This window comes from Pan troglodytes, chromosome 9 (assembly GCF_028858775.2).
Source record: "Pan troglodytes isolate AG18354 chromosome 9, NHGRI_mPanTro3-v2.0_pri, whole genome shotgun sequence".
In the NCBI taxonomy this organism is placed as follows: domain Eukaryota; kingdom Metazoa; phylum Chordata; class Mammalia; order Primates; family Hominidae; genus Pan; species Pan troglodytes.
In genome coordinates this window covers 74,017,069-74,033,324 of record NC_072407.2, presented here as the reverse complement: position 1 = coordinate 74,033,324, position 16,256 = coordinate 74,017,069, and the positions used below count along the sequence as shown (strand labels likewise).

The window sequence follows — 16,256 nt, the reverse complement described above, 5'->3', positions numbered from 1 at the left end:
GGAACAGCTGGGAACAGCAGAAAGGCAGGCCCAACCACCCCCAGACCCTCAGGTCTCCGATGGGGGTTAACAAAGGCAAGATACCCCTGGGGACCCCAGGGAAAGAGGTGGGAAGAAGAAAGCAAGATAAATGTTCAGCTTTCCAACCCAGCTCATGGAGCTTTATTCAGACGGGAGTGACAACATCCTGCTTCGTTCTTGCTGCCCTTGAAGGGGCAGGCCCTACTGGGCCATATTCCCTAGAAACCCAATGCCGAAGGCCCATGTTTGACCTCCCACTTTATTCAAGTCGACTAGGGCTGGGGCCTTCCTAGAAGCCCCCTCTCAGAACCTGTTCTCACCCACCCACCACTCCCGTTGTCAGGCCCAGGGAGGACCCATGAATGACAAAAATCATGTAGGGATATTCCCTGGACTGGGAATCCCCTGCCAGCTTCAAGGACATATCATCTGACACAAGGAGAAGCTGACATCTGTCATATTCTTCTGCCTCACGTACACACACACACACACACACACACGCATACGCACTCTTAGGCTTTCAAGAAGGAAGTGATGTGGCAGAGTGACCGCTGGCACGTGTCAGCACTCCACTGAAGGATCCACTGAAGAATGAGCTTGCACAAGGGGCCGTCAGTCATGGCTGCCAACAATTGCCCCATGGCCCAACTATATGACCTCTATTCTTGGCTGACCACAGCCCTGCCCACGGGCGAGTATCCATGGTGCTGATTCTTCCAGTTGTCCCAAAACAAATCTTCAATGAATTCTGAGGCCCCAAGGCTTCCCTTGTTGGCCAAGTTCCACTTGCCTCAACCAGCCTATAGCTCCTGGACAGGGGGAGACAGAGTCAGACGCAACACCTGTCCTGTGTCCCAGACAGTGGGGGAGGGAGGACACCTGGGGCCTCAGTGCTCACCCGTGGCACAAGCCTGAGTACGTTAGCTCTTCTATACTAAGTGCACCAGGCTTGAGCCCCACACAGGGAAGAAGGGAGTGGGTGGGCTGAGGCCTTCAGCTACCTGGGAGCCCAGCAGTGTTCTCGGCCAGAGATGAGAAGGCTCCTTTAAACCAAAAATGTCATGGCTCTGCCCCCACCCTGCTTAGGCAGGGAGGGTGAAGCCTGGAGGGGGGCAATTCCTATGCTCCACAATAAAAAAAGGTTTTTTAAATATATTCATCAAAATAGTTTTCTTTTAAAAAGCCCCCCACTGCTGACAGCCCCACTGGCTGGCTCTCCATCATATCCCTCCCCAGTCCGACACAGCCAGAGGGGTCCTGAGTGGCCCAAGTGCCCCCTTGAGTCTTTCCCACCCAGGAGGTCTTTGTGGGCAGGGAGGAGAGTGCCCTGAGGTCCACGGCGTGTGGGGTGGGTTTTCCACTGATGCTCTTCATCACTATTCCAGGCCCAGGATGTAGTTGATGCCTTGGACTACACCAATGATGACAGGCTGCCAGGCTACCAAGTATCGAAGCCAGTCCAGCAGTTGCCCATACATGACGTGAGGCCTCTCCCAGCTGTCAGTGTGTTAAAGAAAAGAGGCTCTGTGCAAGAGCTGCCAGGAGTGATCTAGCATGGGTGGTGGGGCTCCCTGGGTCTGCCCCACTTTCCAGCTGCTCCACAGCCTAGAGGAATGGAGGCTGCTTTCTGGAAGGGCCCAGCCTCACTTCCTACTCACGTAGCCCTCCCAACTTTGCCCTCCCCCTCCTCTTCCTCCTCACAGCCTGTCTGTTGGGGTAAAGAGCTGAATGCAGAGAAGGTGGGAGGCAGATAGAGGGGACTGGTACTGGAGGCAGGGCAGCCCTGAGAGAGGTATAGAGATAAATCCTAGTTCCCCATGACTACCATGCAGGGAGGGCCTCCTGTAACACCTTCTCTAAGAAGGAACTGCCAGTGTAAGATAACACAGCCTGAGGCTGACACAAGTCTATCTATCCGTGACAATGGCTGCAAGGAGGCTGAGAATAGGCAATAATCCTAGAATAGGGAAACTGGGGGTGTATCATGGGGGCAGGACTAGCAGCTCAGCTTCCCATCATGGTTTGACATGTTCTGGTTGGGGGCAGAAGTGAGGGCCCCAGGAGGACCCAAATGCAGGTCACACTGGCCAGTACTTTCTTCCCACAGCCCACTCCCAACAACGACCCCAATAAAGGATACGGATTGCTGAACATCCTCTTGAGGTCTACCTTCTCTTTGCAGTAGGGACACGTCTGCTTCTTTCCCACGATGCACCAGCCACGGATGCAGAACTCGTGGAAGCTGAGCACCGCTGGTCAAGGGAAATGGTGAGAGCCAGGGCGGCACTCCAGCCCCAGCCAGTCTTTGAAAGGTTCAAATCCTGCCTTCGCTCTTTATCAGCTCTGTAATGTTGGGCAAGTCCCTGTGTCTGAACCTGTTTCCTCACATGTGAAGTAAGGATAATGATCCCTATCTCACAAGACTGTTATGGGGCAAAATGGAGACAATACATGGCTTTCCCAACATAGGCAGAGAATGGGAGCTGGGTAAATACATGATAAATATTACAAGTGTTATTCAGAACAGGGGATGATGCTAAACTGAGGGATCCCATTAGAGGGTCCTCTTCCCCTGTGACTGGTCAGATCTCAGGTCTGCTAGCACAGCCTCACTAGCTGCAGCCTCAGGTTCCTCTCAGACCCAGCCAGGTTGTAACCACTGTTTACCTAAGAGTGGCTCTGATCTGTGGGAAAGGGCAGAGAAGGTGGCCCTCTTGTGGCTCTCCTACACTCAAGGGTCTGGACAGCACGCCTAGGGTCATGACCACCCTCTTTCTCTCCCTCACTACAGTGTGCAGATTGCAGGAGAGATGTGGCCCAGGAGCTCGAGGCAGGATACACATGATTGCAGGACAGCCTATACGTGTTCTCAATGATCCCCTCTTCACTGACGTCCACAAAGATCTGCTGCCCACACACAGCACACACGCTGTCTGAAAGATGTTTGGTAGGCATGCCCGACTCGCTGTAGAACTGAAGGAGAATAGCAGGAAGGAAAGATAGGAAAAGATGTGAGAAGCAGCCAAAGTAGGAAGCTCCACAGAGACCTCAGGCCTTCTAGAGAAGAGGCACAGTGGCAGCGGGAGGCCCAGAGTTAGAGGACATCTTTTTTTTTTTAAACTGTTTAGAAAAGGTAATCTTTTACAAGTCAAATCGACCTCATCTTTGCTGGGCAGATGGGGAGAAGTAACCAGACTAGAGACAGTTGGGAAGTTAGATGTAACAGAACCTATAAACTGGGCTGGATCAGCACCAAAGGATAAGGGGAAGGGGAGGGAGAAGGACTTGGGGCTGGTGATCAAAAGCTGTGTCAGGCAAGCCATTCTGTCGCCAGACTATGGTTCCACCAGAAATGGACAACAATATTCTCCAACATTTAAAACAGTGAAATATTAAGTGCCATGTTGGTTTGGTGACAAGGGCATTCTCAGACATTTGTGGCAGCAGCAAAAGGGGTTCAAGCCTTTCAGATAGGATTTAGCATGGTATCTCAAATTGTTGCACCTTTTGACCCATTAATTTCACTTCAAGGAATTTAAAGAAATAAGAGGAGGCTGGGCGCGGTGGCTGACGCCTGTAACCCCAGCACTTTGGGAGGCCAAGGAGGGCGGATCACGAGGTCAGGAGATCGAGAGCATCCTAACTAACACAGTGAAACCCCGTCTCTACTAAAAATACAAAAAATTAGCCAGGCATGGTGGCGGGCGCCTGTAATCCCAGCTACTCAGGAGGCTGAGGCAGGAGAATGGCATGAACCCAGGAGGCAGAGCTTGCAGTGAGCCGAGATCGCACCACTGCACTCCAGCCTGGGCAATAGAGCAAGACTCCATCTCAAAAAAAAAAAAAAAAAAAAAAAAGAGGAAGTGTCAAAGAAGCTTCATGAATACAGATATTCACTTAAGCATTATCATAATTAAGAAAGCAAAGAGTTTGGCATGTCCTCAAAAAGTTAAAACATAAAATTACCAAATGACCAAGCAATTCCATTCTCGGTATAAACCCAAAAGATATGAAACTAGGGACTAAACACACTTAAACACCAGTGCTCACAGCGTTACTCACAGTAGCCAAAAAGTGGAAACAACTCAAGTGCCTATCCGCAGATGAATGAATAAACCAAATGCGGTGTCACACACAATGGAATACTATTCAGCCATATAAAGGAATGATACATTCTATACATGGATGAACTCTGAAAACACTACGCTAAGTGAAAAAAGCCAGAGACAAAGGGACAAATATTGTATGATTCCATTTACATGAAATATCTACAATAGGCATGTTCACAGAGATGGAAAGTATATTAGAGGTAAACCAGGGCTGTGGGAAGGGGTAATGAGTTACTGCTTAATGGGCAGAGTTTCTGTTTGGGATGAAGAAAAATTTTGGAATTAGACAGTGAAAATGTTGCAGAACACTGCAAATGTAATTAATGCATGAATTGTATACTTCAAAATGGTCAAAATAGTGACGTGGTCTAGAAATCTCTTCTGGGGAGTAAACTGGTTAAAGGAAGATCCAATGTCTACACAAATAGGTAAGAGGGAAATGAAGGTAAAACACAAGACAGTTGTTCAAAAAGGAACCTAATAAACTGTCAATAAAGTGATCCAATGTACTGTTTTCAATTTGATCCAGTAGAGAAAAAATTAGAATATTCCCATGATACTGAGGGACAAAGTCCCTGGCCTTAAACGGTACTAGATTAAAGTTACACAAGGTGATGGAAATATTCCTTCTTGGGGTGGGGTCTTGGGGGATGACACTGAGACAGGGAGCACTTCTGTGTTGTTTAAATAATTACAAAGAGAACATATTACTTTTATAAACAGCAAAACAATAAAGATATATTTCCATTCTGAAAAAAAATAGAAATATTTACTTGCATTTCTCAGATTGGTTGTTAATTTACCCATATTTAAGCATCTCTCCGTGATGTCCACCTGCTGCTCTTGCAGCATTTCCTATCTCAGTGAAAGGTACTACCATCCAAGCAGTTGCCGAATCAGAAATCTTAGCTTTGAAACCTACATTTCCTTTGTATTTTTCCCTTCAGTCTTCAGAACCAAACTATATCTAAGTCCAAAATACTTCTCAAATACAGTATGTCCTCACTTCACTGACAGTTTCTTGGAAACTGTGACTTTAAATGAAACGACATATAACAAAACCAATTTTACCACAGGCTAATTGATAGAAACAAGAGTTCAGTTCCTGTGTCATATTTCTGTCACAAAGACATCACTAAACCTCTATTTAAGAGACACCAAATTGTCTCTTAAGACTCAAAACACTTTTAATATTAAATGTTGAAATGAAATGTGTAGCTTTACACATACAGTTAAGGATTAACAAAGCAAGTATGAAAGCTTCCCCAATTTTTGGTAAAGCAGTAAGTGACAGTGGCTGTTGTTGTAGCGGCTGTGGGTTAAATCAAGGAATAAGAGTTCACAAAGTAAAAATTGTAAGGAGCAACTCCTACCACTGTGCAGTTCAAAAACAATTACCAATATGGACTAAGCACTTTTGTGCCCCATCATTTATTGTTGTGCCTTTGCATGATTATTATACATTTTGTGAATTTTTACTTAGAGACAACGTCTTGCTCTGTTGCCCAGGCTGGAGTTTGGTGGCATGAACAAGCTCACTGCAAGGCTCAGGTGACTTCCCACCTTGGTCTCCAAAGTAGCTGGGACTACAGGCATGTGCCACCACGCCCGGCTAGGTTTTTTTTTGTTTTTGTTTTCTCATTTTTTTGTAGAGATGGGGTCTCACTATGGTGCTCAGGCTGGTCTTGAACTCCTGGGCTCAAGCAATCTGCCTGCCTCAGCCTCCCAAAGTGAGCCACTGTGCCCGGCCCCTCCCAGGATTTTTAGCATAAAAATCAAAATCTTTAATTTGGCCCACAGGCTTTTTTCTAGTCTAGTCACTACTTCTCCAGACACTTCTTGGCCATACAACCGCACTGGTCTTAGTTCCTCAAAAACACCCACACTTTCTCCCATGACAGGACTCTTACAAATGCTCTTTCCTCTGCCTGGTTCTCACTTCATCCACTTAACTGCTATTCATTGTTCAAGTCAGCTCCATAGTCACTTTTTCAAGGAAGCCATCTTTGAGCCCCAAGACTAGGTCAAATGACACTACTACATGTGTTTACAGCATCATGAACCTTTCCCACATAATGCTTATTAAAGTTGTAATTTTATTTTTATCTGTGTTTGTTACTATAATAGCCATCTCTCCCACCCAAGAGTAAAGTTTATCTGGGCAAAAACCATGTTTATTTTTGTACACTTTTGTAATTCTGGCACATAGCTATGTGTCTAGACACATAGCAGGCATTAAAAAGTATCTACTGAATGAATGTTAACTTCCTGCTGGATAAAGTGGCTCTTTCCTATAATGGCCCTAAAGAGAAAAATTATAGGGTACATCTGAGATCTGGCTAATTTTTTTTTAAATAATTTCAACTTTTATTTTAGATTCAGAGGGTACATGTGCAGGTTTGTTACATGGGCATACTGCGTGATACTGAGGTCTGGGGTGCGAATGATCCTGTTGCCCATGTAATGAGCACAGTACCCAACAGATAGTTTTTCAACCGTTGTCCCCACTCCCTCCTCCTCTTGTAGTCCCCAGTGCCTACTGTTGCCATCTTTATGTCCATGAATATCCAATGTTTAGTCCCCACTTATAAGTAAGAACATGCAGTATTTGGTTTTCTGTTCCTGCATTAACTGGCTTATGATAAAGGCCTCTAGCTGGCATGTTGCTGCAACGCACATGGTTTTATCCTTTTTTATGGCTGTGAAACTTTAAGGAAGGAATGTCCATGCATATGCACATCTTGAAGGATTTTATGTGTCTTATCTCACCCTAGTGCCTTTCTCTTCCATTAAACAAGTGACATCAACTTGAGCAATTTGGAGGTGTCAAGAAGCAGTATTTAAGAACCCGGATGAACTTACCCCTATGGTAGATGCCATGTAGTCTGCACACATTTCTGCAAAGTCCCGTTCCAGAACTCCATAGTAGAGGCCATAGAAGAGAAGGGAGATGCCAAAGTCCATGGCATCTTCTGGTTTGATCCTGCAAGGGAAGCATTAGAGCTAGAAAGACCCACCCTGAGACATATCTTCTATGGATTACTACTCTGGGACACACAAGGCAGGGCCCAAAGCAAGAAGGCCCAAAGGCTAGAGCAAGTGTGGGCAAACTATGACCAAATCCAGTCTGCTGTCTATTTTTATATGGCCCATGAACACCTCTTGAGGAGGCTAGCACTGTAGGCTGTGAAGACCAAGCTACAGTATCTCCTCCTACCCCTTTTCCTCACTCTGCTCTTAGTCCTTGCCTCCCATAACTGGTGACAATGACTTGAAGCTACCCAGGACCTGTGCTCATCGGGACCTACATGGTGGGGATTCCACTTTTGGTAACTTCTGGACACTAAGTGAGCTGCCTCGCTGAGCTGTCTCTCTTCCAGCTAGCCACCCAGGTTGAAACAGCTGAGCCATCCATAAGGAGGAAAGGGCATGCCAGAATCTGGGTGTCACTGGTGCAGAGACTGAAAATTACTCCGGTGGCCACATGCCCCTCTTTCTGAGATTGTCTCAGCTTATGACAACTGAGCACAAAGCATGCCCACTACCTGAGACCTGGCCCCTTCCCCAGGCAAAGAGGGTGGGACAGGGTAGGAGTTTTTTCTCTTTTTATATAAGTACCTACATGATATCCTAGATTTGGCCTATTGTCCCATAAGACCTAAAATATTTACTATTTGGACCTTTACAGAAACAGCTTGTCAAACACCGGTTTAGGAAAAAAAAGATAAAATTAGTAAATATTTATTAATATATAGCAGTTACTATAAAATTATAAACTACAAATATAAATAATCTGTATCATATCATCAAAGTTAAATTTTGGTCCAAGTCTATTTAACAAGAAGGATAAAGATCTTGCCTATAACATCAGAAGGTTTGTTTTAATAATTCCAAGGACCGATAATTTGCAACCTTGAGTCTATAAATCTTTGTTATAGAAAATTATCTGTTAAAATATTTGTACAAAGAACCATATGTATTTGCTTAGTTATAAATTATATTTATATACAAAGCTGCATTTGCTTATGAACCTTGAATATTTAACTTACTAGAAATCATTGATCTTACACCACTTAATTTGATCAGTAGCACAAAAATGATCAAGATTCTCAATTCTGTTTTCCTCATTGTAGAGTTCAGGCAAGTAAAAAGAAACAGTAATTATAGAAGAATTATCTTTAAAACTTAATGCAGAGGCCAGGCGTGGTGTCTCACGCCTGTAATCCTAACACTTATGGGAGGCCAAGGCAGGTGGATCACCTGAGGTCAGGAGTTCGAAACCAGCCTCGCCAACATGGTGAAACCCCATCCTTACTAAAAATATAAAAATTAGCTGGGTGTGGTGGCTCATGCCTGTAGTCCCAGCTATTCAGGAGGCTGAGGCAGGAGAATCATTTGACCCCACTACTCGGGAGGTGGAGGTTGCAGTGAGCCACTGCACTCTAGCCTAGGCGACAAAGCAAGACTCCATCTCAAAACAAACAAACAAACAAACAAACAAAAAACCATAATGCAGAATCCCATAATGCAGAATCTTGATTTTTATTTTATTTTTTAACCATACAGGTTAGAAAGTTACCAGGAGATATCTGTTTTCTTTGACAAGATGTGTTTGACTCTACAGTGATGAATTCCTTTAAACCCTTCAGGAGCCTGTTTATTCCTTCAGCCTGTACTACCCCTAGAAGAAAGAATTTCATGAGTGCACTCTCACTAAATAAAATAGGATTTATTTATTTTTATTTTTTTCGAGATGGGGGTCTCCCTTTGTCACCTGAGCTGGAGTGCAGTGGCACAATCATAGCTCACTGCAGCCTTGAACTTCTGGGCTCAAGCAATTCTCCCACCTCAGCCTCCTGAGTAGCTGGGGATACAGGTGCACACCGCTACACCCAGCTAATTTTCTTTCTTTCTTTTTTTTTTAGAGTTGAGAGTCTCACTATGTTGCCCAGCTTGGTCTTGAACTCCTGGCCTCAAGCAGTCCTCCTGCCTCAGCCTTCCAAATAGCTGGGATTAAAGGTGAGAGCCACCATACCTGGCCAGGATTTATTTTTACTTGTCCTAAAATAAACTCCTTTCAGAGACTCCTGCCTACAATATAACTAGGCCCAGGGAAGAGGCCAGTGATCACCCCATTCATTATCTTAAATTTGAATCCTAAATCTCTAGCTTCAGTGCACTGTCGTAGGCTTAGGGCTCCTCTTGATCCACAGCCCACAGCCACCAGTATTTCATCCAGGAAAGCATATTTCCACCCTCATCTGCCTCATTGACTCACTGCATGCTCCAGTCTCTGAGCTCAGGATTTCTTGGCATCTGACTCAATTCGGGGTGGGAGGACCTGTAAGCTAATAAAGATCTTTTGGAAGGCTTATGACAACTGAAGCAATAGCCAAAATTCCATCCCTAGGAATGCACCCTTAGGAAGCAACAGAGCAGCATTATCTGGGATAATACTAAATTGAAAACAACCTAAGTGCCCAACAATGAAGCAGGACTTAACATCCACAGGTTAACTTTCCAGAACTGTTTCCTTAGAAATCTTGTCGAATGTCAGCTATATTACAGGCAACACTGCTTATGACCTGTGATTAGTACAACACATCTGGACTGCGACATTCTTGAAACTGGATGTGTTCCTGGGGGAATGGGGCTCCTAGGCCAGGTGGCTTCCACACCCATCTGTGTCGTCTCATTCCCTCACACCTAAGCTCTGAGTCTACTGTGAAGACTTGCAGACACCGCTCTGCTCTATTATTTATTTTGTATCCTTCTAAGTCAATCTGTTGCTAGCTGTGGCCAATCATGGTCATGGAGGTAGACGGTCTAGCCCAAGAGTCAGCAAACTTTTCCTATAAAGGGCCAGATGGTAAATATTTTAGGTTTTGTAGCCCATATGGTCTTTATCACAACTATTCAACTCTGCTGTTTTAGTGGAAAAACAGCCACAGGCAATATATAAATGAATGAGCATGACTATGTTCCAGTAAAACTTCATTTTATAATAACAGGTTGTGGGCTGATTTGGCACAGAGGGCACAGTTTGCCAACCCCTGGCCTAGTTGAACATAAGGCCATTCATGCAGAGTGGATGCTACAAATGAACAGTACACACTGACGAGAAAAACAGCTCTGTTAAGGTGATAGAATTATGGATAGCAGGTTATGATAATTATTATGCTTACTTTGGTTACTAGACTTCTCCACTAAAATATAAAGCCTTGGAAAATATGATTTAGGACTCTGACTTTGTATATATTCAGACATTCCTTGCTTTCTGCCAGAACAAATCATGGAGAGCCTGTCTTCTCCCATCCCCCCACAGCACCCAAGTCTCCTATCCTGGATATTATGTCCCTCCTGTGAATAACCACGACTTGCAACAAGAGGTACATCTCAACAGTCACTCCTCCCCAAACTCCAGCAAAAACAAAAACAAAGGGTACTCACTTGAATAATAAGTTAAGACCAAAGAGGGTAAACATGACAGCCATGTAGCCAACAATGCCAGTGGCATAGCTGATTTTATAGATTAGCAGGAACCACTTATAAACCAACCTGGGGAAAGAAGAGAAGGTTAGTGCAGCTGACACAGAGATTCTGGCCTTAATGGTCACTGGATCACCAGAATCCTTTATTCTCACATCAATGGGGACACCAGGGTCTTTGCTCAGGACTTACTGAGCAACTTCAGTTACTATCCAAAGCTGCTCACTCCCTTAACTGCAGAAATGCCTCCATATACTCAAGAACTAGTGCTTTGTATTTCTTTTTCTTTTTCTTTTTTTTTTTTTTGAGATGAGAGTCTCGCTCTGTCACCCAAGCTGGAGTGCAGTGGCACAATCTCAGCTCACTGCAACCTCCACCTCCTGAGTTCAAGCGATTCTTCTGCCTCAGCCTCCTGAGTAGCTGGGACCACAGGTGCCCACCACCACACCCGGCTAATTTTTATATTTTTTTTAGTAGAGACGGGGTTTCACCATATTGGCCAGGCTGGTCTCGAATTCCTGACCACATGATCCACTCGCCTCAGCCTCCCAAAGTGTTTGGATTATAGGCGTGAGCCACCACACCCAGCTATGCTTTGTATTTTCATGGTTTCAGACCAAGGAAAAGATTCCTAAAAAGGCAGTTTCTGCCTCAAAGAAGGAGCAGAGCTGACCTTAGACAGCTATGTCACCTCAAATGAGGAAGTAAAAAGTATTAAACACAACTATGCTCAGAAGATTAACAGGCAGGGAAGGCTAGTTGTTCAGAAACAGAATTCAAGAGATGAATCAGAGGTAGAATGAGCTACAGGTTGTTTGTACCTGGGCCCGGTTAGTCTGAATACAGCTTTGCTCCTATCCACAGGCCAAAAATGAAAGAAATGATGTGTAATGAATTTGCTTCTGAAATGAATTTTCTTCTGAGGCAGAAGGGAGAGAGGCACTTAAGAAGTATCTTTGAGTTGGATGAAAGTGTGTGGTGGTGGTGAAGTAGAATGGGGTTGTTCATGCTCCTGAAGGAGGAGTAGTGTGCCCCAGGAGCCAATGAAGACAGTGTACAACCTAATTGGTGGATCCCAGCTACTAGACTCAGCAAGAAAGATGGTTCCCTGAAGGAACCAGGGCCTTTTTTTTTTTTTTTCTTTTGGCTAGAGATGGGGTCTTGCAATGTTGCCCAGACTGGTCTAGAACTCCTAGGCTCAAGGGATCCTCCCACCTCAGCCTCCCAAAGTGCTGGGATTACAGGCATAAGCCACTGGTGTTTGGCCAAACCAGAGCCTTTTAAATGCTACAAGAGTAGGTCCCTGTCATCAGGAGCCACTATTCTATCTGTGATGGGAGCTAATGAACAATTTAGTAATCTGCCTGAATAACCAGCACAAGCCTGTGTGGTTCCTGAGAGCTGACTAGGTTACTACCAACCCTGCTGAACCCTAGGGAGGAAAGTCAAGGTCCTTCCCTGCCCATGCCTCCTTGCTGTGGCCAGGCAAGCAGTGATGGTTTCTCAGGCTAGGGAAAGGTCCCAAATATCTTCCTTCTAGTGTTGTCTTAAAGAACACACACAGCTCTATTCTCCAGGGTTTGCACTGATCACAAAAGAGAGAGACACGGTGAAAAGGATGTGAAATTTTAGGTCAAAAAACTCAATATGGATTAAGTGATGTTTTAGTAGCTGGATAACCTCAGATAAGTCAAATCACCTCTTTGAGACAAGAGAGGTGATTTTCTTTGTAAAACGGGAAAACCCTGCTACCTTTTTTACTGGGTTGTACAGAGCCCATTTCCTGGTATATAATACATGTTCATGAAATGCTACATGTATAAATATGGATGTTTACAAAAGTGCTTTGAGGGCAGGCACAATGGCTCACACCTGGAATCCCAACACTTTGGGAGGCTGAAGTGGGAGGATTGTTTGAGCTCAGGAGTTCGAGACCAGCCTAGGAAACTCAGTAAGACCTTGTCTCTACTAAAAATAAAAATTAAAAAATAGCCAGACAAGGTGGAGCATGCCTGTAGTCCCAGCTACTCCAGAGACTGAGATGGGAAAATTGGTTGAGCCTAGGAGGATGAGGCTGCAGTGAGTTGTGATCCTGGCACTGCACTCTAGCCTGGGCGACAGAGTGCGACCTCATCTCTATTTTTAAAAAGTGCTTTGAAATTGTAAAGCACTATCAAATGTTAGTTACAGGGCTGGGCGTGGTGGCTCACACTTGTAATTCCAGCACTTTGGGTGCCCGAGGCGGGCAGATCACTTGAGGTCAGCCTGGCCAACGTGGTGAAACCCTGTCTCTACTAAAAATACAAAAAAAAAAAAAAAAAAAAAAAAAAAAAAAATTAGCCGGGTGTGGCGACACACACCTGTAGTCCCAGCTACTTGGGAGGCTAAGCCAGGAGAATCGCCTAAGCCTGGGAGGCAGAGGTTGCAGTGAACTGCACTCCAGCCTGGGCGACAGAGTGAGACCCTGTCTCTAAATAAATAAATAAATAGCTAGTAGTTACTGGCCAGGCAGGGTGGCTCATGCCTGTAATCCCAGCACTTTGGGAGGTTGAGGCAGGCAGATCATGAGGTCAGGAGATCGAGACATCCTGGCTAACACGGTGAAACCCTGTCTCTACTAAAAAAGTACAAAAAATTAGCCAGGTGTGGTGGCGGGTGCCTGTAGTCCCAGCTACTTGGGAGGCTGAGGCAGGAAAATGGTGTGAACCCAGGAGGCGGAGCTTGCATGAGTGAGCCGAGATCGTGACACTGCACTCCAGCCTGGGCGACAGAGCGAGACACCATCTCAAAAAAAAGCTAGTAGTTACTATTATAAAAATCCTCTGTATTACAGACATATTTTCAATTATTTTAGCCAGAAGTTGGCACTGTTTGTGGTGTCCTTGGTGACTCTTACATTGTTCTATCGCACTTTTTCTTCATATCATCTTATCACCCTATGTGAGGTAGCAATTATTGTCCTATTTTTAGGGATGAAGACTTCAAGGCTCAGAAAGGTAAGGTCATACAGTGAACAAGTGGCAGGGCTAGGGGTCCCAATCCACATTCATCTGGCTCCACATCCTGTATCTTCCACAGTGGCCTTTAAAGTAAACTACCAAAGCCAGAGAGGAACTTATGGATCACCTATTTCACCTTATACAATGAAACTCCAGAAGGCCAGAGAAAGGCTTGCAGGAAAGTAGAACATAAGAAGAATAGGAAGAGCAATCTACAATTTGAAAGACTTTGGATCAGGTGGTCACAACTTTGAGGCTGGCCAGTCAAGCTCTCTTGGACCTACACAAACCTCTGTCATGGCACTTACCAACTGCACTGCAACAGGAGCTTTCTTGTCCATCTCCTCCATTAAACAGATACTCCTTGAGGGCAGGGACCATGTCTTATCCAGCTCTGTATCCCCAGCACTCAGCACAGGGCCTGGCACACAGTAGGTGCTTATTTGAATGAATGAGAAAATCTCTTTTTCTGTTGAGTACAGATATTAAATTACCTCACAAGCTGGTTGGGAGGATCAAATGAGAAACGAATTTGAATAAAATAAAAAGAATTATACAGGCACTGGCTGCTTTGTGACTCAAGAAGGAAGTATTGTTTATTGGAAAATTATAAATTTGCTGAGATTCATTCATTCAACAAAAATTCACAGAGCAGGCTACTATGTGCCAGGCCCCATGGCAGGGCCTGAATATACAGTGACAAACAAAATGGATGTGGTTCCTGATCCCAGAGTTAGAGTTTAGTGAGGGAGATAGATCAAAATGGTATTTAGTTATAAACTGTGGTAAGTTATATGAAGGAAAACTACTGTGCAATGAGAGAATATAATGGAAAATCTAATTTAGAGATCAGAGAAGGGTTCATAGAAGAAAACATTTAAAATGAGACCACAATGATCACCACAATTTGCTTATTTTTGTTTGCCTTTAATATAAAAATACCTTGAAACCATAAAGTAAGCTATACAGAAATATTTGAGGTTTTTAATCGATGAATAGGGGAGGGGTTCTACCAATCAGCTTGTTTTAGAGAGGCCCCATGCCAAATAATTTTGGCAGACAAAACCAGGAATTTTTTCAGTCTAAACCTATGCTCCTCCCATGCATTCCAACCCATTAGCTTCGGAAAACCTGGGCTCTTCCCACTACTTAAACTCTCACCTTGGGGTTGTCTGTACTAGAGGTTTTCGGGTGGCTCGGAAGGTAACAAAGGCTGTGACAGCAGAGAACAAGATCCAGATCACTAGGAACCTCCACCAGTGCAGCTTCACTGTGAAATAGAGGGGAACAACCCACATCTGAAAGAGGGTCACCATCTGAAACACAAACACAAGCACTTCAGCTCTGGCCAGCTCCCTCTGCAGCTCTGTCCACAGTCCCAAATGCAGCTTGTTTTCTATTTTAGCTTGATCCTCTCCTGTATTTACAACTTTGGATAAAGGTAACTCCACTAGTGATCCAAGTCAGAGACTTAGGACCATATTTGACTCCTCCCCCCTTTCATCCCTCACTCAACTATCTCTTGGATATATTCTTTCCTTTCCATTTGAGCTCTTGCTACCACTTGGCTGGCTGACTGCAATGAGCTCTTTCTTAGTCTCCCTGCATTCAGTGTCTATCCTTTTGAGGAGTGCCAGAATGGTATCTCGAACACGAAATCTTGACCATGTCATTTCTCTGCTTAAAACCCTTAAACAGTCAAAGGATAGGATCCAACATTCCTTTTTTTTTTTTTTTTTTTGAGATGGAGTCTTGCTCTGTTGCCCAGGTTGGAGTGTAATGGTGTGATCCTGGCTCACTGTAGCCTCTGCCTCCCAGGTTTAAGCGATTCTCCTGCCTCAGCCTCCCAAGTAGCTGGGATTACAGGCGTGTGCCACCATGTGTGGCTAATTTTTGTGTTTTTAGTAGAGAGGATCCAACATTCTTAGCTAGGCTGTCAAATCCCCCATGGTATGGCCCCGACCTACTATTTCGAGGGCCATCTACCACTCCCCAGGCCTTTAAGTCAGGTTGTCCCCATCAGGTTGTCCTTCCCACCTGCCTGCCTTTCTGCCTGACAATATCACATCCAAGACACACGAAGCCTTCCGTCTAGTCTCCTTTCCAGGCAGAAAGTGCTTTCTAGTGCTCCAAACGCATTTTCTTTTCTAACATTATTATAGTGCTTATCTAGAGTATGCGGCTGGGCTTGAATTCATTCTCTACCTGTATGTAAGCTCCTTGTGGGTAGTGACTAGGCCATATTCCCATTTCCTCTAAACTAGAAAACTGTTGGCATATGATATGTCCTCAATAAATTCCGATAAGTAAGAGGAAAGTAAAACTAGAGTAGGACTCCCTCAGAGAGAGGCACATTTCTGTTTTAAAGAGTGCCTGTTTTACTCCCCCTCCTTCAGAGCCTTCCCTCAGACTTGTTAGCTGAAGTTTTTTAAAGGCATAAAACAATTCTAACTCTAAGACAGAAATTTGAAGTCATCGCCAGTCTTCTCTCCAATGCCTCCTAACTCCCTCCTCAACCACCCTTCTGTCACTAGATGTCATCCTTCTCCAGTGAGTAGCAGGTATAAAAAAAGATAGCAAATAATACATAATGGAGGTTTTCTTCCTGATGCCATCAACAAAATCAAAGAATATTTTT

The 16,256-nt window shown here is 44.5% G+C and overlaps 1 protein-coding gene across 2 annotated transcripts in view; it reads right to left on the bottom strand.

Moving 5' to 3' along the window:
- Positions 1-133: 133 nt before the first annotated feature.
- RNF121 (ring finger protein 121) overlaps positions 134-16,256 on the bottom strand; it is a 68,273-nt gene continuing 52,150 nt past the window's right edge. For both annotated transcript variants that reach the window (XM_522099.6, XM_001174543.6), the window contains 6 exons: positions 14,780-14,934; positions 10,581-10,688; positions 6,993-7,113; positions 2,861-2,994; positions 2,162-2,263; positions 134-1,518 (listed from right to left, as the gene is read on the bottom strand). In XM_522099.6, coding sequence (XP_522099.2) covers positions 1,398-1,518; positions 2,162-2,263; positions 2,861-2,994; positions 6,993-7,113; positions 10,581-10,688; positions 14,780-14,934 — 741 coding nt within the window. In that variant the 3' untranslated portion in view covers positions 134-1,397. The remainder of the gene's footprint in view (positions 1,519-2,161; positions 2,264-2,860; positions 2,995-6,992; positions 7,114-10,580; positions 10,689-14,779; positions 14,935-16,256) is intronic.